The sequence below is a fragment of the Cladophialophora bantiana genome, assembly GCF_000835475.1.
Source record: "Cladophialophora bantiana CBS 173.52 unplaced genomic scaffold supercont1.8, whole genome shotgun sequence".
NCBI classification, from domain to species: Eukaryota; Fungi; Ascomycota; class Eurotiomycetes; order Chaetothyriales; family Herpotrichiellaceae; genus Cladophialophora; species Cladophialophora bantiana.
The window spans coordinates 1,241,006-1,263,985 of record NW_015971582.1 but is presented as its reverse complement, the minus strand read 5'-3'; the positions used below and the strand labels follow the sequence as shown (position 1 = coordinate 1,263,985).

The following is a 22,980-nucleotide window of genomic DNA, read 5'->3' as shown; positions in this document are numbered from 1 at the left end:
CCTCTCCCGCTCCGAACTGCTTTGCCGCCTTCTCTGCTGGCCTCGTATGATCCTTGATGGTACCATCATCAGGCTGACAGGTTTCAGGACTCCGTGGGTTGTCTTCAACCACGGTGTTCTCCCGCCTGCGACCTTCACCTCTCTCCCATCGTAAGACTTTCACTCAGACAGATACCACCAGGGTTATTTTCAAAATGCCAGCTCCGCTCGCGAGAGGTGAGTTCCCCCGTGCCTCCTCGCATGCCGCCATTCTCCCCTTACATCATCAGTCCGTGCTCATCCCATGCCCTTGAGGTTCTGAAAATGAGACGTCTCCCCGAGGCTGTTCCTACCGTCGCTTTCAATCAATACACTAACTCACCATGCCTTCGGTAGGAATCATTATCACTGTCACCGTCCTGGTGGCAGCCAGTATAGCCGCATATGAAAATCCTCAAGTACGAGCATGGATAGACCGTACAAGGCACAGGATTGCTATGGGCTTGTACTCCCTCGGCGACGAAATTGGCCCCAGACCCCGTCCACGACGCACATCGACAGATGTCTCCATGCATGAGGAGAAGGGTGAGTTGGCTGAAGAGCGACGACGTCAAGCAATCGCCGAGATCATGGAGCGTGGACGGATCATGGAGGAGCGAAGGAAGAGAAAAAGGCTCGCTGAGCAAGAGAAAGAAATACCGTCAACCCCGACCTTCGATACCCTAGTGGACAAAGACGGGATTTTGTTACAACCCGCACAAGATGAGCAGTCAATTCCAGCAGCGCACTCGTCCGGAGCCGACCCATTGGCGCAAGCCGCGACTCTGCGGCAGAGGCCATTCCCTCCACACCAAGAACAGCCCCCTTCCTTTCCACCTCAGTCGATGGACGCACCTTGTTCTGTGAGGCAGTTCAACGAGAGCCAAACAAACCAATTCGAGTCAAGATACGAGCGGGAAATGCGCGAAGCATGGAATTTACCTTTGTCCGGCAGACCCATCGAAATCCTGTCCAGCCACGCTTCAGAGAGCCTGATTGAGCTTACCCCCACGACAGAAGGTGTCCCCGATCCAGACTTCTCCATTCCATCTGCCGAGTATTTCAACCGCCCGTTAGAACGGTCAGAGTATTTTTCTGCGGCGGGTTCGGGTTCGACGCACACTCTCTCCGACCACGAGTCGCAAGCATCGCTTCCTGTCCAGAGCACATATCTAGACGTGCCTCAAAATGTTATTGCCAATCGATTCCCCCTCGATGCAACACCACCGGCTTCGTTGACACCCAGCATTGCTGGCGGCGCAAGCAGCATTCACGCTAGCGAAGCGGAGGAGAGTTCCGACGATATCCTCAGCGACTTTGCAGATGCTATACGTACTCCTTCAAGTGCTTGGACCGATGTCGACAGCACCGTTAGTGGGGACTTCCATTTGTAAATATACGTACATCGCGGAGCCGTAGTTTGGATCTGGTTGAAACACAAGGCTCTGGAGTATGGATATCGAATGCAGATATAACGGATCCATTTGTGGTGAAACGCTGCTAAAGAGATGAATTATGCATTGCATCTGCGAACTTGGACTTTACTCTTAACATCGCTCATAGTACGTTCTCTCTTTTCTCTTCGCCTCGCTTCATCTCAGCTCAATCTTCCTTCAGTTTCAGACTGCAAAAATATCTCTGCCTCTTTTGTGGGCCAGGAGCTGCAAGCAGCCCTCATGCATATCCTACCTCTTCTCCCAGACTTGGTTTGGGCATCTGTCCCTCACCGACAGGATCAACCTGGAAATCACCACCATGCCAGACAAAATGAGAGGCAGCTGGCACCTCGGACGCAACTGCCTTTTCCCCATTTCTTTCTTTGGCCTTGTTTCCACATTGTCATTCAACTTCTGGCCTGCCCTCTCACTGCTCCGTCTTGATCCAACACCCCCGACTCATAGCACTTTCTGGCGCCGGCCTCCACTACACCATTTCAGTATCTTCATGAAATGACTATCATTCACTGATTCTGGGTCCAACACCTTTCTCGCCGTGCTCGAGTTAAGCGACTCCTTTTAGACACTCCCAGGTTGCTTTCGAAGTTGTCAGCGCACACTCCGACCCCCATAATTTCTATCACTCACTTGCCTCGACACGCGCTTCCATCACTTGAGACCTTGAAAGCTTTGACAGCCTCGATATCCCGGCGTGCTGCTCACATCCTCCACTCCTCGACAACTAACTGCTCCTAGTCGACAAATACTCGCCGTCCGTCCGTGCAACAGCAGAACACCAAGCAAAGCCTCTTACACTGTCCATCTATTGCGGACGGTGTATCACCAGTGCGAGCGACATGGCTGAGCGCGAATCTCTTAGTAGCCCCTGGGCTATACCTGATGTGAGTACGTCGTGTCACGCAGCATGGTCTTCTGCTGATGGCATAGATCATTTCTCTCGCGCTTATTGGACCTATCGTTCTCGCAGCCTTCCTTGAGTCATTTTTGTGGGTGGCAGCTTTTTGCTATTGCCTAGCAAAGGCATACATAAAGGCGGATCACTGGTCGCAAAAGGTGCTGGCTGTGCTTTTGACGGTTGCGTTCACCCTCCTCAGGCAAGTCTGTAGCTATTTTCTCCCAGAGTGTACGACACTAATGGACAGTATACAGGGGCGTATTCTTGCCAGTTATGGTTGCCACGCTGCCTCTACCGAGGCACCTCGTACAGTATTTCCCTGCTGTGCTAATATCCGTCCTCCAGCAGTTCGCGTTCTACTCCTTCGCAGCGATGCTGGTGATACCTTGGCTTTTTTGCGTCTATCGGTTGGTTGTCGTCCCCCTTGGACCTCAAAAGCGGGTCAAGTATACCCTTAATGAGTTGACCGCCCCGAAGATAGTTGTGGTCATGCCGGTCTACAAGGAGCCACCGGACTCCCTGTGGAGAGCTCTGAATTCCGTAGTAAACTGCGATTACCCTGCCGCTTGCATTCACGTGTTTGTCTCTTTCGATGGCGATGACATTGATGAGCTTTACCTGAAGACAATCGACCGGCTCGGCATGCCTGTTACCTTGAAGGACTTTCCAAAATCGATCGACGTGGCCTTCAACGGGGCACGGGTCACAGTCTCGAGATTTCCACATGGAGGTAAGCGACATTGCCAGAAGGCGACATTCCTCCTCATCGACAAGATCTACAAACGGTATCTCCAGGAGAAAGACGACCTCTTCATTTTGTTCATCGACTCCGACTGTATCTTGGATCCTGTGTGCATCCAGAACTTTATGTACGATATGGAATTGAGGCCTGGCAGCAAACACAATATGCTGGCGATGACTGGTATTATCACATCATCCACGAAGAAGCATTCCTTCCTCACGTTGTTGCAGGACATGGAATACGTGCACGGCCAGCTGTTCGAACGATCTGTTGAATCAGGCTGCGGAGCCGTCACATGTTTGCCTGGGGCCTTGACCTTACTTCGGTTCTCAGCATTTCGAAACATGGCGCGATTCTACTTCTCTGACAAGGCGGAAGAATGCGAGGACCTCTTCGATTATGCTAAAACACATCTCGGCGAAGACCGATGGTTGACACATCTGTTCATGCTCGGTGCCAAACAGCGATATCAGATCCAACTGAGCACCAGTGCCTTCTGCAAGACTGAAGCGGTGCAAACATTTCGGTCCTTGCTCAAGCAGAGGCGTCGGTGGTTCTTAGGATTCATCACCAACGAGGTTTGCATGTTGACGGATGGCCGGCTGTGGAGGAAGTACCCCATGCTCTGCCTTCTTCGATTTGCCACTATTACCATTCGGACGACGGCACTCCTCCTCTTGATCACCATCATCTCGATATCGAGCACCTCAACTCGTGTGGATTCCTTGCCTTGGGAGTTCATGTGCATCTCCTGCGGCTTGAACTGGTTGCTCATGTTTTACTTTGCAATCAGGCTCCACCGGTGGAAGGCTGCCCTGTATCCGATGATGTTTATGTTGAACCCATTCTTGAACTGGGTCTATATGGTGTATGGCGTCTTCACAGCGGGGCAGAGAACGTGGGGCGGGCCGAGAGCAGACGCAGGAACAGCAAATGCTAAGGTGACACCACAGCAGGCCATCGAACATGCCATTGCCACCGGAGACGACCTGAATATTGTCCCCGAAACATTCAAGCCAGCCATCGAATTCCGACGGCGCCGTACCCGCCCATCAGCACTCCAACCATCGTCCAGTGTCGAGGGTCGATTCTTTTCCACAGAACAAGAACCCGGCCAGTTGCTTGACAATGATCTAGCCTCGACAACCCCATCAGATCTCAATTTCAGGCCGCATCAGCACCGATATGAGCACGAATCTCTTGACATGAGCGATTCAGATAGCTTATCTGTCCATACCCCAAAATGGATCAACAGCTTCAGCGAAGACGAGGAGAGAGGGAGCCGTCAAAGTCGGGAGGCTCACATGGAGCCAAGGCCGAGAAGCATGGTCACAGACCTTCAGCAGGGCATGAGAGACAGCCACTCCGCAGCACGAAACACAGTGGCTGTCATTCCAGCCTTACAGGGTCCGAGGGACGTGTATACACCTGCTGAACCACGTGATGTTCGGCGAGGGACGATGAGAATTCAACACATTGACAATCGAAGTCCCTTGGGGCGAAATAGTCCGCTGATGGCCGTCTCTGTGAAGGAAGATGTCCCTGCTCTGGAAATGGAAGAGAAAGAGGATCGGGACATGGCGGATATCAGGAAGGCCAAGAGAAGGCCATTGAAGAAGCATCAGCGGCTGCGGAAGAGAAGTCCGAGTCCAGGCAAAATGGTGTAAGGCACCTCAACGCAACGAAGGCGATAGATGGAGAGGACTGAGGACAAGATGTATCATCATTATCACTGAATCCATGATGGAAGACGTTGTATATAGACATAGACACCCAGCCAATGTATTATTGTTCATCCACCGAAATCCTGCAACATGCATATCCATTGTTTTCACCTCACGCCACCGAGCCGCGACTAGATAGACAGGCTGACTCCCTGGACTTGGGGTGTCGACTTGGACTGGCAGGGCGTTGTTGAGACAAGCATTCTGCCTTGCCTCGTGGGAGCAGTTACGATAGACCAACAATTGCTGCCCAGCCGGTGTCGTGTCTGAGGATGATTTGAAGGCCCGAGTGGTTGGGAGACAAGGACAGGGCAGGCTTGGGCAGGCTTGGGTAGGCAGAGGTGAACAGCCTGATGGTTTGCTGGGCTGCTGCTTGGTGGGTTGGTGGGTTTTGGTGGTGGTCAAGGGGGTTGTGCGGTGGCTGCTGCAGGTTGCGGGTGGAGAGGGAAGAGTGACGTCCAGGGCTTGGCTGCGCAAACAGACGACGATCGAAACTGCGCGAAGGTACTGGCTGGTGTTGGCTGCTGGCGGTTGGTGGTTGGCCCTTTGCCCTGTCAAAGGCCCTTTGGGTGAAATTTTTGGTCGGATCTGTATCTTTCTTCCAACTCATTGCCGTCGCGGTCTTCTGCCTGCGCTGACCTTTCTGCTAAAAGACTTAGACTCATCAACTCTCCCTCTTGTTGCTGTGTCGCTCCTGTTTCATCTTCACCATTTCATCCCTGCTTCAGATCCCCATCACACCACCGCAACTAATCCACCCCTCCCCCCCCCACGAGACTTTTTTCCTTGAGCGCCATTGACAATGAGCGTCGTCGGCGTTGACTTTGGTGCCCAGAGCACCAAGATCGGTGTCGCGCGCAACAAGGGCATCGACATTGTAAGTCCTCCTTCCCGAGAGAAAGCGACCTTATTTCAACAATACTGACCATTTCCAGATCACAAATGAGACGTCCAACCGATCTACACCGTAAGTGACCCACTGCAGCCTTACTTTGAACACTGATTGCAGAGACTAACTCGGTCTTCACAGGTCCTTGGTTGGCTTTGGTCCGAAAAGCCGATACCTGGGTGAAGCTGCGAAGACCCAGGAGATCTCGAATCTCAAGAATACCATCTCCTCGTTGAAACGCCTCGCCGGTCGAACCATAAATGACCCCGAAATTGCCATCGAGCAGCAGTACATTACTGCACCTCTGGTGGATGTCAATGGCCAAGTGGGCGCTGAGGTTACGTACCGCGGAGAGAAGCAGAAGTTCACCGCCGTTCAATTGATTGCCATGTATCTGGGGAAAATTAGAGACACGGCCAGCAAGGAACTGAAACTCCCCGTCTCGGACGTGGTCATCGGCTGCCCACCTTGGTTCACGGACGCCCAGCGAAGAGCAATGCTTGATGCTGCCGACGTTGCCAACCTGAAACTCCTGCGGCTCATCAACGACAACACTGCCATTGCCTTGGGTTACGGCATCACCAAATCCGATCTCCCCGAAGCTGATGCTAAGCCGCGTCGGGTGTGCTTTGTGGACATTGGGTACAGCGACTACACCTGCTCCATCGTCGAGTTCCGCAAGGGTGAGTTGGCTGTCAAGGCCACCACCTTCGACCGGCATTTCGGGGGACGTAATATCGACAAGGCTCTCGTCGACCATTTTGCAGCAGAATTCAAAGAGAAGTTCAAGCTCGACATTAGCAGCAACCCAAAAGCCATAACTCGTGTCGCCGCAGCAGCGGAGAAGCTCAAAAAGATTCTGTCCGCCAATGCTTCGGCGCCTCTGAGCATCGAGTCCTTGATGGATGACAAGGATGTTCGAGCGATGTTGAAACGCGACGAAATGGAAGAACTTATTAAGCCTCTCCTCGATCGAGTCACCGCTCCGCTCGAGCAAGCCCTCGCTGAAGCCAAGGTCAAGATTGAGGACATTGACGCCATAGAGATGGTCGGTGGTTGCACTCGCGTGCCGGCCATCAAGGACCGCATCAGCAAGTTCTTTGGCAAACCTCTCTCGTTCACGCTCAACCAGGACGAAGCTGTTGCTCGGGGATGCGCATTCAGCTGCGCAATTCTCTCACCCGTCTTCCGAGTTCGAGATTTCTCGGTCCACGACATCGTCACCTACCCGATCGAGTTTACTTGGGAGCAATCACCGGACATTCCCGATGAGGATACTAGCTTGACCGTCTTTAACAAGGGCAACGTCATGCCTTCCACCAAGATCCTCACCTTCTACCGGAAACAGCCTTTCGACCTCGAAGCCCGGTATGCCAAGCCGGAAATGCTACCCGGAAAGATCAACCCTTGGATCGGGCGGTTCTCTGTCAAAGGAGTCAAGGCCGATGAGAAGGACGATTTCATGGTATGCAAGCTCAAGGCGCGGTTGAATCTCCACGGTATTCTCAATCTCGAGAGCGGCTATTACGTGGAGGATGTCGAGGTGGAGGAACCTGAGCCAGAAGCGAAGAAAGATGGCGATGCCATGGAGACAGACCAACCAAACGGTTCTGCCGAACCAGCCAAGCCCAAGATGCGCAAGGTCAAGAAGCAAGTGCGCAAAGGAGAGTTGCAGCTGGTTTCTGGAACTTCATCCATGGATGAGGGCGCCAAGACTCAAATGAGCGAACTGGAAAATGCCATGTACATGGAAGACAAGCTCGTGACAGACACAGAAGACAAGAAGAACGAACTTGAGGCGTTCATCTACGAGCTCCGGGGCAAGATCGAAGACCAATACGCCGAATTTGCGAGCCAGGAAGAGAAGGACAAGATCCGAGACAAGCTGGAGAAGACCGAGGTAAGCAATCTCCATGTAAAACGACCAAAGAAGGGTCTGGCTAACTCATGACAGGATTGGTTGTACGACGAAGGAGACGACGCCACCAAGGCCCAGTACGTGGCCAAGATGGAAGAAATCCGATTCGTTGCAGGTCCCGTAATCCAGCGATATCAAGACAAACTCGAAGAGGAACGACAAGCAGTGCTCAAAGCACAAGAAGAGGAAGCTGCGAAAAAGAGAGCAGAGGCTGAAGCCAAGAAGAAGGCAGAAGAGGACAGCAAAAAAGGAGCGGAACCCCAGTCGGCCGACGAGCCCAAAGATACCGAGATGAAGGATGCCCCCGATGGCGAGGCCATCAAGCCTGACGATGTGGAGGAGAAGTAGATTCTCGAAAACTCATGGGCGGAACACGGCCTCATGTTTACAAGCAACTCGGGCTTGAGGTATTCATAGATGGGTGCTCATCCACGTCTACGGGCATGGACAATCCCCGGCTTTTATGACGGATGGGTGGATGAAAGGATGGACGTATGTGCAACGTGTCATGCATAGCGAATGGAAAAACAATCTTCTTTCGGGCGTTGGAGGGGAGAGTGTCTCAGGTCGAGCCCATACTAGATAGCGTGTCAACTGCAGATGCTTCTCGTTTGCCAGGTGTGTGCCTTTTTTGGAACGAGGCACGACTCTCTGAAGTAGAATGAAACACGGACGATAGATCAACAATGAGATTCATTCTGAAGGCCGAAACATGGTCCAGAGCAGGGAGAAATTGCCGAGCAGTAGCCAGGGAGTGCCAGGGCCCAGACACATCAACTAACTAGATACTCGGCACGGGGGACTTGGCAGGCCGAAATGTAGACAAGACAAGAAGAGAAGGCAAAGAGGAAATGTGCTCGGCACACAATACTCGAAAGGGCAAGGAGGAAGAGGAGGTGGTGTGTTTTACGCACGAAGACGTCTTTTGTCGTGGTGGTCTCAGTGGTAGCAGTAAAGAGATTTGTGATCAGAAAACATACTCCATACATTCCACCGGAACGAGGCGTTGAAGAAAATAAAGCGGCGATGACGGAGCCCCGAACAGCTGGGGCCCGATATCCAATGGACGGATGCATCACTAGCCTACAGACATATTATCTAGGCCTTAAGACCTCCCCTACAAAATGAGCCAAATGCCGAGGTAAGTCTGCAGCGAAGCGGCGATAATCTGGTGGCGGCACCACGGCGAGCATCAATAAGTTCACCTTTTCCACTGCTGCTCCTCTGCTCCTGCTGCTGCGTCCTCTCTTCACCTCATCCCATCCCCTCTCGACTGCTTCTTCCCCCCCTCAGGTTGTTTTGTGCTCACTTTTGGTTGTCGTTCCAAAATTCTTCTGTAGCAATAGGCGGGACACCTTCAATCGGACAAAACAGGCACCATGGCTACACAGCGACTCGGCTCCATCTTCTCCCACCTCTCGTCCTCCAAGACCGGGGTGGCTGCCATGTAAGTCTAGCTTCAATCCAGTCCGCAGCTAGATATGCTGTGGCTCCCACTCTGTACTTCAACAAGTCACGGTGCTCGGTAGATGCTGACAATTGGCCTTTTGCCGGCCTGTAGCACCCAAAAGAACCCCGATGACATTGTCATTACCCTCGCCATTCGAACGCCCCTCGCAAAGGGCAAGAAGGGCGGTTTCAAGGACACCGATCTCGACTACATGGTCTGGGCCCTGCTGAAGGAGGTCATTGCGAAGAGTAAAATCGATCCTGCCCTCGTTGAGGATATTTGCTTGGGAAATGTAAGATATGATCAGACGACATCCTCCCCTCCAGCGAGGCTGTGAAGAACGCGAGACTGACATGCCTTGTCGGTGGACTGGATAGGTCGGTGACCCGCGCGCCGCATACAAGGTCCGCGCCGCCATGCTGGCTGCAGGCTTCCCCCACACCGCCGCTGCGTCAAGCGTCAACCGGTTCTGCTCCTCGGGCCTCAAGGCCGTGCAAGACATCGCCAACCAGATCTCCAATGGTTCCATCGACATCGGCATCGCCATGGGCGGCGAGTCCATGACCAACAACAGCGGCAAGGATACCCCTTTCTCCCCGGAGATCATGGCGAACCAAGAATCCGCAGACTGCACACAACCCATGATCCAAACGTCCGAAAATGTCGGCAACGACTTCAACATCACCCGCAGAATGCAGGATGAGTATGCCTGCGAGAGTTTCCGGAGGGCCGAGGTCGCGCAGAAGGCCGGCTGGTTTGAAGATGAAATCGTGCCCATCACCACCAAAGTCAAGGACCCCAAGACGGGCGAGGTCCACGAGGTCACCCTGACCAAGGACGAGGGCCCCAGGTATGGGACCACGCTGGAAAGTCTGTTGAAGATTCGTCCCGCTATGCCGCAATTTGGCGACAAGACAACTGGCGGCAATGCCAGTCAGGTCACTGATGGAGGTAAGCATATCTTCCCATTTCCTGTCGTCCTCCCCACTCAACAACGTGGACCATCAGGCCCGGATACTAACATTCTTGGTGTGAAGCTGCTGCCATCCTCCTTATGAAACGCTCCAAAGCCCTCGAACTGGGCCAGCCCATCATGGCCAAATTCTGCGGCGCCACCGTCGCCGGTGTCCCGCCGCGGATCATGGGCATTGGCCCCACCGCCGCCATCCCCAAGCTTCTCGGCAAATTCCACCTGACAAAGGACGACATTGACATCTTCGAAATCAACGAGGCCTTTGCCTCAATGGCCGTGTATTGTCTGAACACCCTCGGACTCGAGCACGAGAAGATGAACCCTAGGGGAGGCGCGATTGCCTTGGGTCACCCCCTGGGAGCGACCGGAGCGAGACAGATTTGCACCATTTTGAGCGAGGCCAGGAGGACGAAGAAGAAGATCCTCGTCACCAGCATGTGTATCGGCACGGGTCAGGGCATGGCTGGGCTGTTTGTGAATGAGCAGTTGTAGGTTGTAGGATGCAAAGAAGAAGCTTTGGATGAGACTGGCATCGAATTGAATTGAATCGTCCCCCCGGCCCAGGGCATGGGAGGTTTAAAGCGAGAGTTGAAATGAATGAATAGCTGACTGACTCGATGTGTCCAAGACCATGATGATCGATTCAGTGTGGGCAGATTTTGGGAAAAAGGAGGTGGGCTTCAAGATGTGAAGTGCAACGATCTTGTCATTGAAGCATCAAATGTTGTCTTCGTGGCGTGGCGGCGCGAGGCTTTTTTTGTGATTAAAAAAAAAAAAGCAAGCACCTATCATATCTCCTGGTACCATATTCCAAGATATATGTAATGTGGAATGAAGAACAATGCACCATGAACTGGCAATTATAGAGATGGGCACAAGAATCTATTCAAGACGCCGACACTAATATCAATGCCAATGCCAATGCGGTTGGTGGTCCCATCCTGACTTGTCTCGTCTCGTCTCGTCCTGATCCCGCATATGTCAGCTCGACTGGCAAAGAGAAATCCTTGGAGTGGAGGAGGGGTTGAGTCCAAGTAAGTCTGAGCGTGTGTGTGAGAGAGGAGGGGGTATATAGTTCTAGGAAGCTGGTAAATGTTACTACTTTGGCAGGCAATATCAGAGCCGCTGGACTCACACTCTGAAGGGAGATGCATATTCGGTACATATGTAGATTCCTGTCCCCCTCCTTCTCTTCCTCGGTGATCCGTATAACTCGTACACAAGTTTAGTTCGGAAACACTTTTCCGCATGTTGATCCTGTTTGAACGCCAGTACATGGCTAATCGTCCGGGAGCATCTCGGCGGTTCCTGACACTAGGTACGAGGTGACGGGACGAACTCGCTAGCTCGGTGGCAAACTAGCTACCTAGATAAGCTGGGGTTGCACGGGCTCCTGCTTGGAGCGTTGGGAGAGGGATAAACTTCGCCTGCCCCTCCTTTCGTCCCTTATTCTGTCTGTCTACTTGTCTGTCTGCTTACCTGCCTGCGTGTCCGCCTCTGGAGTGAATACTCTCGGTAAAATGTGATAAAGCCAGATTGGGCGCCCTAAGCTGTTAGGCATATGCTGTTATTTTCTGAGCTGTATTGGTCATGTCTTGGGGGTGGGAGGTAGTGAAAGCGTCAATTTTTCGTGTTGGAGAGATCGTTGAGCTTCGTATGGAGCCTGCTGCGAATGAGGGAGTATGCGAATGGATAGCGAGGCGGATGTCTCATGTCCACGCTTTAACGGGTAAGAGAAGCCGAAAATCCACGGCTGGACTTGACACTGCGGGAGATCTAATCCTCGACGCACCCTGTTGTTCTTGTCATGACTCGCATGGAGAGACCAAGTAAGGTACCCTGCGACTACCTGTGCCCACGGAGCAGACTCCTTGGTCTAAAGACATCATGCAGACCCAGCTGGTCATGACATGCAGGGGTCTTGCTCGCGAATTTTGAGTTTTCTCCTCGATGTAGGTAGTGTGGATCCTTGGAGCCAGATCAATCCTTCCCATTGGGGAGTCTGCTAGGGGCAAGGAGACAAAGATGGTTTGGATGTGGGGCACGGCAAGGGGTGTTCAGCCTTGTCTTGTCATGGGTTCCAGTTGTCAACCGGCGTGAAGTGATGGTGATAGACCGCAACGCATGTTTGCTATCCAGGTCTCGACAAAGTAGACGTGCGGATTGGCTGGTAGAAGCTATTGCGATTGTGCCTATCAGCCGCAGACCGCCCCAGTCGACCTCGAGCTATTCGAGGAGACAACTTTGGCTCACCAGCTTGACTCGATTGTGATCGAGCATGGCGAGAGTCCCATATAGTTGAAGCAGCCAAGTCAGCGGCGCCGGTAAGACGCAGATTGTTGACTTACTCCATATCCTCCCTTCCCGGTCAAGTGTCAGTCTGGAGGCATAGGATAGCGGAAGCACCGTAGGGCTCTAGAAGTCCTAGTATATGCCATTCTCATTCATGAAGCCAACCTCGAGCACCTAAACTTTGATGTGTTGCAATCGATCTCTTTGGAGGGTAGTTCCGCCCTGTTACGCAGAGTACTGAGCATACAAGCTGCAACTATTCACACGATGGTCGACATAGATCTTCATCGACAGTCTTCGTTGAGAAGGAAAAATATATTTTGTGGGCGAGAACTGGTCCTGCTGTGATGTGAATGGACAACGTAACCTCGCGTCTGAACAATCTTCTTCTGTAATTATGTAAAGTTCATTATAGGTTCAAGCTTTTCTCTCAATCAGATCCTCAGACTCTCTTCTCTGAACCTCGTAAAGTGCTGGGGACTAATATTGGGACGACAAATCGAGCACTGTCCGGATAATCTCCTGTCGCGACATGGTTTGGGAGGTTTCGTGGCGACCGTGCGCGGTGTGGGAAGGATTGGTGTGATGAAGGGAATCATGATTGATCCCTGCAATTTATCCTGGAGGGACATGAAAGGCTTGTTGGCAGATCATCTAGCAGGAAGGAAAGCCAATATGGTTACAGTGACAGCTGAAGTGCAGCACCAGCCCAAGCTAGAAGCGAAGGGAGTTTGGTATTAGCAGAGGCTCGGCAAATGCTTCTACTTAAGCCTTTCAGGGGCCTGCCAGGGGAGAATGCTATTTAAGACTTGGCTGAGGGTGGCCCTGGGCGGCCCTAACTTGTCACTACTCCGTGAGGAGGATAATAATCCTTTCGGTGAGCAAAACCACTTCAACACAAATCAACTCACCGAGGCCCCGGGATGTGTTCCCACGCCCGTCCCAGTTGATGAATGAAAGTCTAGACAGTCCTCGACGATATTCGGGGGCATGTCCTGGCCGAGACTCGAATCCAGAAGATGACGAAAGAAGTGTCCAAAGCACCAGGTGAGGCAGCGCCACTTGCCTGCCTCGGTCACCGACAGCGCCATATTTACAACATGAGGTCGCTATTGGGGGGCATGTGGCAGGACAGACCTTCCAGGGTTTCTCACTGACCAAGAAAGCAGCTGGAATTGGCTTCTCTGTGTCGAAAGTCCTGCTAGCCACTATGGAACAACTGGGAGCAACTATACCACCCACCGGAACTTACGGCGACAAATATACCGACCAAGTGGTGCTTGTAACTGGGGGAGGGAATGGGATAGGACATGATACTGCCACTCTCTTTGCTGACCAAGGAGGGAATGTGGTTCTTGTAGACCTTGACGAACAGCGGCTCAGAAAGGTTGAGGCAAGCTTCACATCCGAAGGGAAGAACGTACCTACAGAGTCGCCAATCCGGCATCAGAAGAGCAAGTCAGGTCAGTGATCAATGAAGTTATCTCCTCACTAGGCAGAATCGACGTCCTTGTGCTCCTTGCTGGCATCTACCCGTTTTGCCCTCTGCTGGAGCAATCAACTCAGGAATACAAGAAAGTGATGGCGGTCAATATGGAGAGCTGCTTCTATTAGACACGAGCCACACTTCCACACATGCAGAAAGTAGGGTGTGGACAAATCGTCAACACCGCATCTGGGACCGCTTCAGACCCGGAACCTGGCCTAGTGGTCTACGCGGCATCCAAGGGCGCCGTAGTGGCCTTCACATGGGCCACTGCTGCGGAGGCAGGTCCGGGGGTAACCTCAAATGTCGTATCTCCAGGCCTTATTGTGACCGAGACGACCTGGAGCTCTCCTCATGCGAAGCCTATATTCGACGAGGCAGTGGGAAAAAATGCGTCAAGCGGTACGGCCAGGCCAAAGATATCGCCTACATGATCAACTTCATTGCCAGCGTCGAGGCGGAATTTATACCAGGCTAGCTCTTCCATGTCAATGGAGGCATGATTTCCAACTGATGCAGGCCATCAAGGGATCGAATACTGTGAGTTTCAAAAGGATACGGAGGTTTTGGAAACCGAGTCACGGTCAGAGGGAGGTGGATTGCTCCGAGAGAACTCTGGCGACCTAGTTTCTCCCTTCTTCAACCTATGGGAGGAACAGCCATTCAAGAACAAGCGGCACAACTTTCAGATTTTCCAATCGCTATCATCGACAGGCAACGATCGGCGAGCCCTGCAGTCAATTGGAAGCTGAGATTTCCCTCGTCCGACACAGCGGATTAGGAACTTGGTCTGAAATTATGGCAACCCATCGAACAAGGCCTCCATCGGTACAAAGCGCCCGAGTACCCTGCCTTGATCCTGCATAACCTCAGGGGTTTATCACCGTTAGCCCACATTTCTCGTCCCATGCGCCGTCATAGTCCAGGGAGAACAGACGTGGTGGATGGAAATTCGCCTCCTCGGGATTCTGGAACCCCGCACTGCGCAACAAGGGAAGTGTGTTCAAAGAAAGAAGCGGGATGCTCAGGTCAAGGATGCATTCCAGAGATGAGCGGTCGCTGAGAAAGAGTGCTCGACTCTAGTCATTGACTAGGAGTTGTGATGCTGGTTGGTCAGCAAGACGCCCAGCGCGTTGGTATCCATCCATTTCGTGGCTTCTTAGGGCAGTTGTCCGTGGACCCAGGGAGTTGAGTCTGCATGGGTCCATACTGCTCTGATCACCATGGCATTCTCGACTCACCCGTTCAATCAGTGTCAGCAAAGGCTGTTCTACTTTGCCTCCCTCTTTCAAACCCGTTGCATTTTAGGCGCCTTAGAGCCCTTAACTGGTGCGAACCCTAATAGAGAGCAATATATAGAACAGACACGCCCCAACTGAATGTCTTCCTCTTGAGTTCGTCTTTGCTTTCAATGCTGTTCTGTAAGCATTTGCATGGCGAGCCTTGTACTCTGTAGATGAAGGGGTAATGGCCAAAATCTTCACGTGATCGCCAGGTCCAGCATTCGAGAAGCACTTCGGGTCCTCACCCGCCAGCACTTATTGGGTCTCTTCTGCTCATAAGTACCGACCTTCCACGCCAAAAGGATGGTCAACCGCCCAAGATTCTCGTGATGACTATCATCTCCTCACCTATTGGGCCATGTCCGGCGGAGCTACAACCCGTTCCTTTCCTGCAGCCCCGACTCGTGTCGAACGAGCTGAGTGGCACCTCCCCTCGCACCATCGAACCGCTACCAGATCTTTATCTACCTGAATGGCATCTTCTCTCATGGAAAGTGCGATTTCAATCGCAATTCACATACGGCCGAACCTTTCCTCAAACGTGGCGTCAGCAAAGCACTCCTTTGGGGTCCTGTGGGAGGATTTGCAAAAGTACAAATACCTCATCGATTTCCGTCGTTCACACACACAGTCTCAGCGAACAGGAGTATTTTCTTGCGCTCCAGCGCCCAAGCTTCCAATGGACCGTTGCAATTTTCAACTTAGTGAAGGACGGTCGCAGTTCGATCCGCCGGCGGAGGCAAACCCGAGATTTGGTTCGGTACAGAAGATCATTTCCCGCTTTGAGGAAAATTATATCTGCTGGCAGTGAGAGACTTAATAGTGTTCACCGCTAAAGAAAGTGAATTCTTCCAAACCGGTACCAGATCTGGCAGAGGTTCCCTGGCTGAAGATCATGTCCTCAGGCCGGCGCCCCTTCGAGGAAGTTGTAAGTACTAGCTCTGTCTCAGAATGTCGTGTGAAAGTCTGACTGGATTGAAGTCCCCCCCATTGTCACACAGTGAAGCCGCGACATATCCACCCGGCCTTGCTCTTGCTGCTGTGGGTGTCTGCCGTGACTGGCTCAGAAATACCTAGCCATGAGACGAAGCCCGGTTGGGTCCGAGTCCTCTCTAGGCCTCACACATTCTCACTAACGCTCTGTGCCGCCCATCAGTCTGCGCGTCCCTTCAACTTTAACCATCTTCTCCACTGATTGCTTCGAGTCTTTTCAACAAAATGAGATTGTACGCGGTCAGACTACAACCTATCTGCCTGGCTGTCAGACTTCGAGCTCAGGCAGACCGTCAGTCGTCAATCATCTAAACGATTCCCGCTTTTATGCTTCTGTCTGTGGAACTGGAGATGCTCCGGCGCAAGTCTATTGAACCCTGTCCTCGATGTCACGCATCCTTATCCAGTCCTGGTTGATGTGTCACTACGTCAGACTCCTGGTATCACAGCAGATTAATGAATTGTCATATATCGCTAGCAGGGCAGATCTCTCGAGGCCTACAATAGTCCGTTACGTTTCTGACGGCTGCCAGTCCAAGTTTCAATTCGCCGACCTCCCGGATTCATTTATAATCGACTGTCGTCTCTATCCTTACTTTTGCCTTCTCCTGGATAAGGATGCTCACGACCTTGCTTAAGGTGGTCTCTTCGATATCTTCGAGTGCGATCGTCTTTTTTCTTGACGAAGATTGTTGAAGTGGATATTGTCGGTCAATGCCATTCGTTGGTGAAATATCGAAAGATTCAGGGAACGGAAAGCCATGGATGTTTTGGTTCGATGTTGTTCCTCCCAAAAGCCACTCATTAGGGAGGCTAGAGGCGTGCAGAGAGTACGAATTGTCAGACTGAAGGTACTCAGGCCGAGATGTCAACATAGGCTCACTCAGCGTGGTCACGTTCAATGGGGAAAAGTTGTTCGACTCCGGTATTGAATGGTTTACACTCTGGCAATGGTGAAACCCTAAGTTCCGGTTCGGCATCGGCGACATATATTGGAATCGGTCGCCAGAGTCGGCATGGAGAGCCGAAGTTGTGATCTCCGACGAGGAATCCACGACCATATTCAAGTTCCCAGCCTGATGATGAGGCTTCATGCTCTGAATCGAGGAACGAGATGGCGGCCTCGTCGAGTCCATTGAAGAACACACCTCCTCTTCGCTCGAAGGGATTTCGTCAGATATCTGTATCAAGTCATCGCTCACAGCTCGAAGAGCTTGGGTGGGGAGCCGTGGCTGCGATCGAGGGCTTTCGGTGTTATTCGAAGTTTGTCGAGAGTGCTGTCTTCGTCTGAGAGCAGTGTATCTGCAGGACTGAATCAGCCACAAGAACGAAGGGAGACCGAGAAAGGGCACAATTTGACGCTGTGGACAAACACACCGATTCTTTAGCGCCAACTTGGTACGACCAGGGAAATACTCTGCGATTTTCTTCCAGTTCCGACCGGAAGCAGTGACCTCTGCTAGCAGTCTGTTATCTTCCTCTTCTCTCCAGTCACTGTGGTCAATAGAAGGATCAAGACATTGAGTCCAGCGCTTGGCACATTCTGCGAAGTGTCAGTCATTGATATTCGTTTCTCAAGTTTCAAGTTGACCAATATGATGGGCCGACGACGACGTACGATCCGCATGTCGAGTACCGACCGCTTCTGCAACTTGAGTCCACCTGTTAGTGTCTGTCAGCGGAGGCAGCGTTCTAGGTGGGCATCGGGTCTTGCAAACCGTGTCCCGATTGCCTGAACTGCTTCCCGGAGCTTAGCATCTTCAGCTGGGTCCCTGAATACCAACATCAGCAAAGGTGTTGGCTGGCATTTACAACACCGGGGCACATACCAATTACCCTTCTTCACGTTCTCCGATATCTTGCTCCATCTTTTGCGGCAGTCCTTTTCCATCCTGCCGGGAAGTTTGGATGCAATCCTATTCCAACCTCTCACTGAACCAGCAGCGATCACTGGACTTCTCTCAGCTTCGACATTTCCGCCGAAACTCGGATGCGAATACTCTACCTACACTGATACGTCGCCTCTGCCCTGAGGATCGAGTCTTCCTCTGGTGTCCATCGCCTCGGGACTCGCGAGAGAGGAGGTTCCATTCTGGCGATGTGTACGGCTTGAAATGTCCAGCCTTGTACATGTCTTTATGGGGGCAACATGTGCTGAGAATGAAGACGGGACTTGTCTGAGGGCGCCCCGTCTTGGCTTGGGTAGACGTGAAACTGAAGTCCGATGGAATATTCAGCATGTACGCAACAGTCTTCGCTGTCAAAGTGATTTGGAGAAAAGGAACCACGAAGGATTCAGAATGGCGAAATGCTGGTTGAGCCAAACCGTGGACCCGGGGCCTGTCAGGCAATGGGATTTCATGGCGATTGGCAGACTCTGCTTTGATCGGCAAAACCTGCTACAAGTTGATAAGCAGACCTTCTTGTGACGGCGGAGCAAGTACCATGTACATTCAATGGGCGATTGTTCGGGACGGCCAAGCTCATTCTTCAACTTCGAGCCACAGGGGGGGTTGAGCGGAGCCACGTATTGCAGACCAAGCATGCACCTCCCTCCTCCAACATTCTCCGGGGCATGCGATCCAAGCTGGGAAAGATACAGCCAAATCAAAATTAACATCAGTCTATGCACAGGGCTACCACCTTTATTCCAATTGAAAATTCCCGTTCGCCTCGACCGTTGGGCCCGCAGAGTCCTGTCGGGCTTGTTGGGCCAAGTGGTTTTCGCAGACAGCTTGCCTACAAGTTTGGCGATAGCCGCTCCGATGCCGTCCTCGCGTTCATGAGCAAAAGGAAAGTGGTTCAGCCACTCAGCCTCTGTCTGGCGACTCCTGGAAAGTATCAGGGGAGATAGCTGCTGTTCTGACAGGGAGCCGATATCACTTCAACCATCCGCAAAGCGCTGTGCCTGCTCTGATCATCAAACTCAATTGGCGGACTGGAAGGAGGACCGGGGCGCCGCTTCAGATCTTCCGACTAGCACTGGTCAGCTTAAAACGTTTCAATGACAACCCCCCTTTTCGGGGTCCAGAATGGAAAAGCTACGATCTAGATTGTGCTTGATTCAGGCTGGAGGCTACCGCCAAATTCAACCGCGGCCAGTAATTTCCGCGCTCTCTACATCCAACAGAAACAAAGCATCTCGAGACATCTCACAAGAACTTTCTTATGTAAACCACAGCGATACTTTGAGCAGGTCGAGGGATATCTTCTCGGTTTGCGACGCCCGCTGTCCACTCATTGTTGATCAGCCAGTTTGCCTCTGGCTGTGGCGAGAGACCTGATAGTTTATGAACGAGTGCCGGCTCTAGCCCCTCGATTGCCTCCGGAATGGACTCGCCCACCCCCTCCACTTTGGTGATCTCTTGAGCCAAAGAAATCGGGAGGGTGACTAAACTACTTGTGGTGGACAGCGTTGGGCGGGCGAGAATCCATCAGCGCAGAGCGTTACAGGAGGCTTAGGACAATCTGACGTGCATCTCAAAATGTCCGGCTGCAGTCTCGTCTTGGGCACTGCGACAATAAAGAGATCATAGATCCAATAGTTGCTTCTGTCAGCCAACATTGGTTTCAGCTTCACCGTGGCCGACTTTGGCAATCGACTCGATCCAGCACAAACAACGAAGACAGCCCGCCAGCAGAGGCATGACTCTGGCACAGGCCACATTTTCTGAGCTCGAAAGTGAGCGAAACAGACAACACATATGAAATAGACTTCGGAGAGTTTCAAAGGCCCTCCTCTTCTTCCCAGAGTTTGTCCATAATTGGAACACGTCTCGGAACCATGGGAGATGCTTGCCAGGTTCGAATGGCGGTCTCCACACCTTGCAGTCTGGATTCCCACCAGAATTTGTGAGAATAAGCAAGGGAGAGAGGATATCTAACAGCAGGGATACGCCCCCAAGACCATTCTTTTGCTTCGCTTTCCGATAACTATTGCATACTCCAGCCTAGAAGTCAACCTGCTAGTCCATGCATCAATCCGGAACGGACAAGACCTAGGACACTGTCAATAAGTCTGCCTGTGTTGGAGTACCTACCAAGTTGAGCATAACTAGCTTCTGCTAACTGAAGGATTAGCGAGCGTTCGGAATCCGCTGGAGAGGAATTACGAACATGAGGCTCGTAGATCCTAACCGGTCTCGATGAAGTGAACTGATAAGGGAACGAGTACGATGGGTCGATGATGAACGACCTGGGTGAGTGTTCATGCTTTGCATATGCTTTCCATCTCGATCCCATGCAGGCTGGGGTGTTGCGCATGGATGCCTTGCCCAACGATTTTAGCCGTCCTACCTAGTATACAGGACTTTTTGGCTTTTCTAGTTGTGTGACCACCTCCCTAACCTTGCTCTCAGCTGGGCAGCCTAGCTTGCCTAAGGCTGCTTTGTTCCGGTCCAAGATATATGGAACCTTTTCCATGACACGTGAAAGAGAGAATGCCGCCATGCATCACATTATGTATCGCCGTTCGATGGAGCTGACCTCAGCACCCTAGTTATCTCAACTCATGACCCAAAACTGGACTGGGAAAGGTTACGAGGAGCTTCCTTCGGCATGGGAGACCAGTTCCAGCAGCGGAAGATGCAGCGGCTGCAAAGGTCTACAAAACCACCCCCGGCAACGAAGAGTCGGCGCCCCTCGGCGTTTTGCGGACAGCGAGTGAGCACGACCTCTAGACACGCCAGTTCGAGGGAGGAGCATCGTCTTCCAGGCAATATAGGGCTAGCAGTCTGCGAAATGCCATCCGTTACGACTGACAAATATGGGTTTCTACTACAGGAAAAAGCAACAAAGTTTATTCGTGAGCGGCTAGCTCTGTGGTCACCACGATTCAGGCTTGCAACATCATCTGGGTTGAATTCCCCAGTCGCAGTGCAAAATCACCTGCGACCGGTGGGGATGTTGCACAAGGTCCTCATTTGCGGGCGGCAGGGTTAATGTTACTGGGGCTGAATCTTTGTCCCACAAGAAGTGGTCAGGAAACAGCCTCGACGAGGTCGTGGGCCTTGAAAAAAAAAAAGAAAGAAAGAAAAAAAAAAAGCCCTGACGCAAAGCCTTGTCTTTATGACGGGGACAGCAGAAAGTGAGTCCAGTATCCTGATCATCATGACACATGTTAAATGCACTGTGAGCTAGAGAGACATTATAAGCGTTGGTCTCTCTCTCCCTTCAGAAGGCCGATGCGCAAGGAAGCGTAGGTCACAGAACAGTAGGTACTGGGTACGTGATCGTCCACTTAGATGATCAAAGAGACGATCCAAAAGAAAAGCGACCAGACATACTCGAAAGTCGAGGCGCCTGGGACCAAGACGACAAAAACATTGCTCGTTGCACAGCACCAGGGACCGGAACGGGTAGCAGGAACTTGTCAGAAGGAACGACCATTTTGAACACCGATCCTCAAATCAAAACGATATTTTAGCGAACACCCCACGTTCGCCAACTGCAAACCACCCCAGCCCGCCCGTTGTCCTGGTGCTCAGACCGTACCTAGATCCGGTCTACAGACGAGATGTTCCCCATATGGCTAGCTACATGTGTGATACCCCGGTTGAAGAAGGCACCCTAAGTTATAGTTACAGGAGGTCTAAACCCTCTCAAAGTCGTCTGTGCCTGTGCTGAAGGGATGGTGAGCCCAGGTCTTGAATCCACATATCAACAAGGGGCCTGCTGAATAGGGACATATAAGAAAGTTTGGCTTCGAGCTTGTGTCTCCCTCATAATGGCCATGACGGCTGACTAAAGTCTTGAATCAATCGACCGGAGACAAGACTACTGGGTGCCACCGAGGCGACCGATGGGTTGGAGACACAATATCTCAGACGGACTGCCTACCGAGTACTACTACAGAGACTCTTCAGAACAAATGCCCCGTTCGGCGCGCCGGACACACAGTCCGCCTTTTCCCCGGTACATACTCGTTCGTACACAGCTATCAAGGAAGTTGTCAAGCCCGCCTCCAACTGCCATAGTGGTAGCTACATGCCCCTTTGTATATATCAATGTATACATGCTACAAAGTATGTGCGGAAGATTTTGCACTGATATCATGCGGAATCTTGAGGCCATGCTCTATCGAATCGAGATCAACCGGGAAGACGCTACCGGTTGCGAGTTTCACATGCCAAAAGGCTCGACGTGATTATCTCGTATTGTCTTTTGCTCGGCGGCATACACATATATGGCGTCGTTGAGTTCTGACCGTCGAGATACTCGAAGGCGGCTTGACATGGTTCAGTGCCTGGCTACCCAGGCCAAAGGAATCAAATCACCACAACACTCGTTGTTCCGAGCGACCTGGATTATTCCTCTTCGGCAGGACGCATCACGATGTACCACCAACCCTCATTTTGTTGCCTGCCTAGTGCTCCCACAGCTCCCAAAAGGCGACCCGTCGTCGTATCGGCCCCCGAAAAGTTAAGAGAAAAAGGGACGACACAAATACCAAAGCAGACCAACACCATCATCATCACTTTTTGTATTTTCGTTCTGGTCCTGTACTGTGCCGTGCTCGCCTGCTGTTTCCGTCATCCGCCTCGCGTTGGAGTTGTTGGATCAGGGGTTCCTACCTATTTCTCCTTCTCCTTTCCTCGCCGTTCTTTCTTGCCGCGTTCCCGTTCTGGCCCTCGTTCGTGGATTCTTACTCATATCATTTCGCTGCCTGTCTGCCTGGATGAAGCACGCGGCCAACTTCGGGAATCCAGGAACTCATCACTCTCTGGTAAAGGAAAAATAGTCAGCGACCAGGTCCCAAGTCCCTTGCCGCCCGGTACCTGGAGCAGGCGAAGATGGCTCTGCTTGGGGGTGATCAGTCTCGGCCCAAGAGCCATAAGGCCTAGCTAGCTGCAGAGTTTCAG

At 52.1% G+C, this 22,980-nt stretch overlaps 6 protein-coding genes across 6 annotated transcripts; 5 read left to right on the top strand and 1 right to left on the bottom strand.

Moving 5' to 3' along the window:
* Positions 1-362: 362 nt before the first annotated feature.
* Positions 363-1,412, top strand: Z519_06104 (uncharacterized protein; the record flags this gene model as incomplete). The annotated part of the gene is made up of 1 exon (XM_016763844.1): positions 363-1,412. The coding sequence occupies one exon, from the start codon at positions 363-365 to the stop codon at positions 1,410-1,412; it is 1,050 nt and encodes a 349-aa protein (XP_016620168.1).
* Positions 1,413-2,643: 1,231 nt separating this feature from the next.
* On the top strand, positions 2,644-4,779 carry Z519_06103 (uncharacterized protein; the record flags this gene model as incomplete). The annotated part of the gene is made up of 1 exon (XM_016763843.1): positions 2,644-4,779. The coding sequence occupies one exon, from the start codon at positions 2,644-2,646 to the stop codon at positions 4,777-4,779; it is 2,136 nt and encodes a 711-aa protein (XP_016620167.1).
* An 859-nt stretch (positions 4,780-5,638) lies between these two features.
* Z519_06102 (uncharacterized protein) lies at positions 5,639-7,991 on the top strand (the record flags this gene model as incomplete). Its single annotated transcript, XM_016763842.1, has 4 exons — positions 5,639-5,713; positions 5,772-5,803; positions 5,867-7,625; positions 7,680-7,991. 4 exons carry the CDS (start codon positions 5,639-5,641, stop codon positions 7,989-7,991), a joined length of 2,178 nt encoding a protein of 725 aa, XP_016620166.1.
* A 1,031-nt stretch (positions 7,992-9,022) lies between these two features.
* On the top strand, positions 9,023-10,558 carry Z519_06101 (uncharacterized protein; the record flags this gene model as incomplete). Its single annotated transcript, XM_016763841.1, has 4 exons — positions 9,023-9,090; positions 9,205-9,385; positions 9,471-10,044; positions 10,131-10,558. 4 exons carry the CDS (start codon positions 9,023-9,025, stop codon positions 10,556-10,558), a joined length of 1,251 nt encoding a protein of 416 aa, XP_016620165.1.
* A 3,010-nt stretch (positions 10,559-13,568) lies between these two features.
* Z519_06100 (uncharacterized protein) lies at positions 13,569-13,829 on the top strand (the record flags this gene model as incomplete). The annotated part of the gene is made up of 1 exon (XM_016763840.1): positions 13,569-13,829. One exon carries the CDS (start codon positions 13,569-13,571, stop codon positions 13,827-13,829), a length of 261 nt encoding a protein of 86 aa, XP_016620164.1.
* Positions 13,830-16,683: 2,854 nt separating this feature from the next.
* On the bottom strand, positions 16,684-18,211 carry Z519_06099 (uncharacterized protein; the record flags this gene model as incomplete). The annotated part of the gene is made up of 6 exons (XM_016763839.1): positions 16,684-17,422; positions 17,498-17,663; positions 17,739-17,782; positions 17,839-17,892; positions 17,950-18,070; positions 18,130-18,211. 6 exons carry the CDS (start codon positions 18,209-18,211, stop codon positions 16,684-16,686), a joined length of 1,206 nt encoding a protein of 401 aa, XP_016620163.1.
* Positions 18,212-22,980: the final 4,769 nt, after the last annotated feature.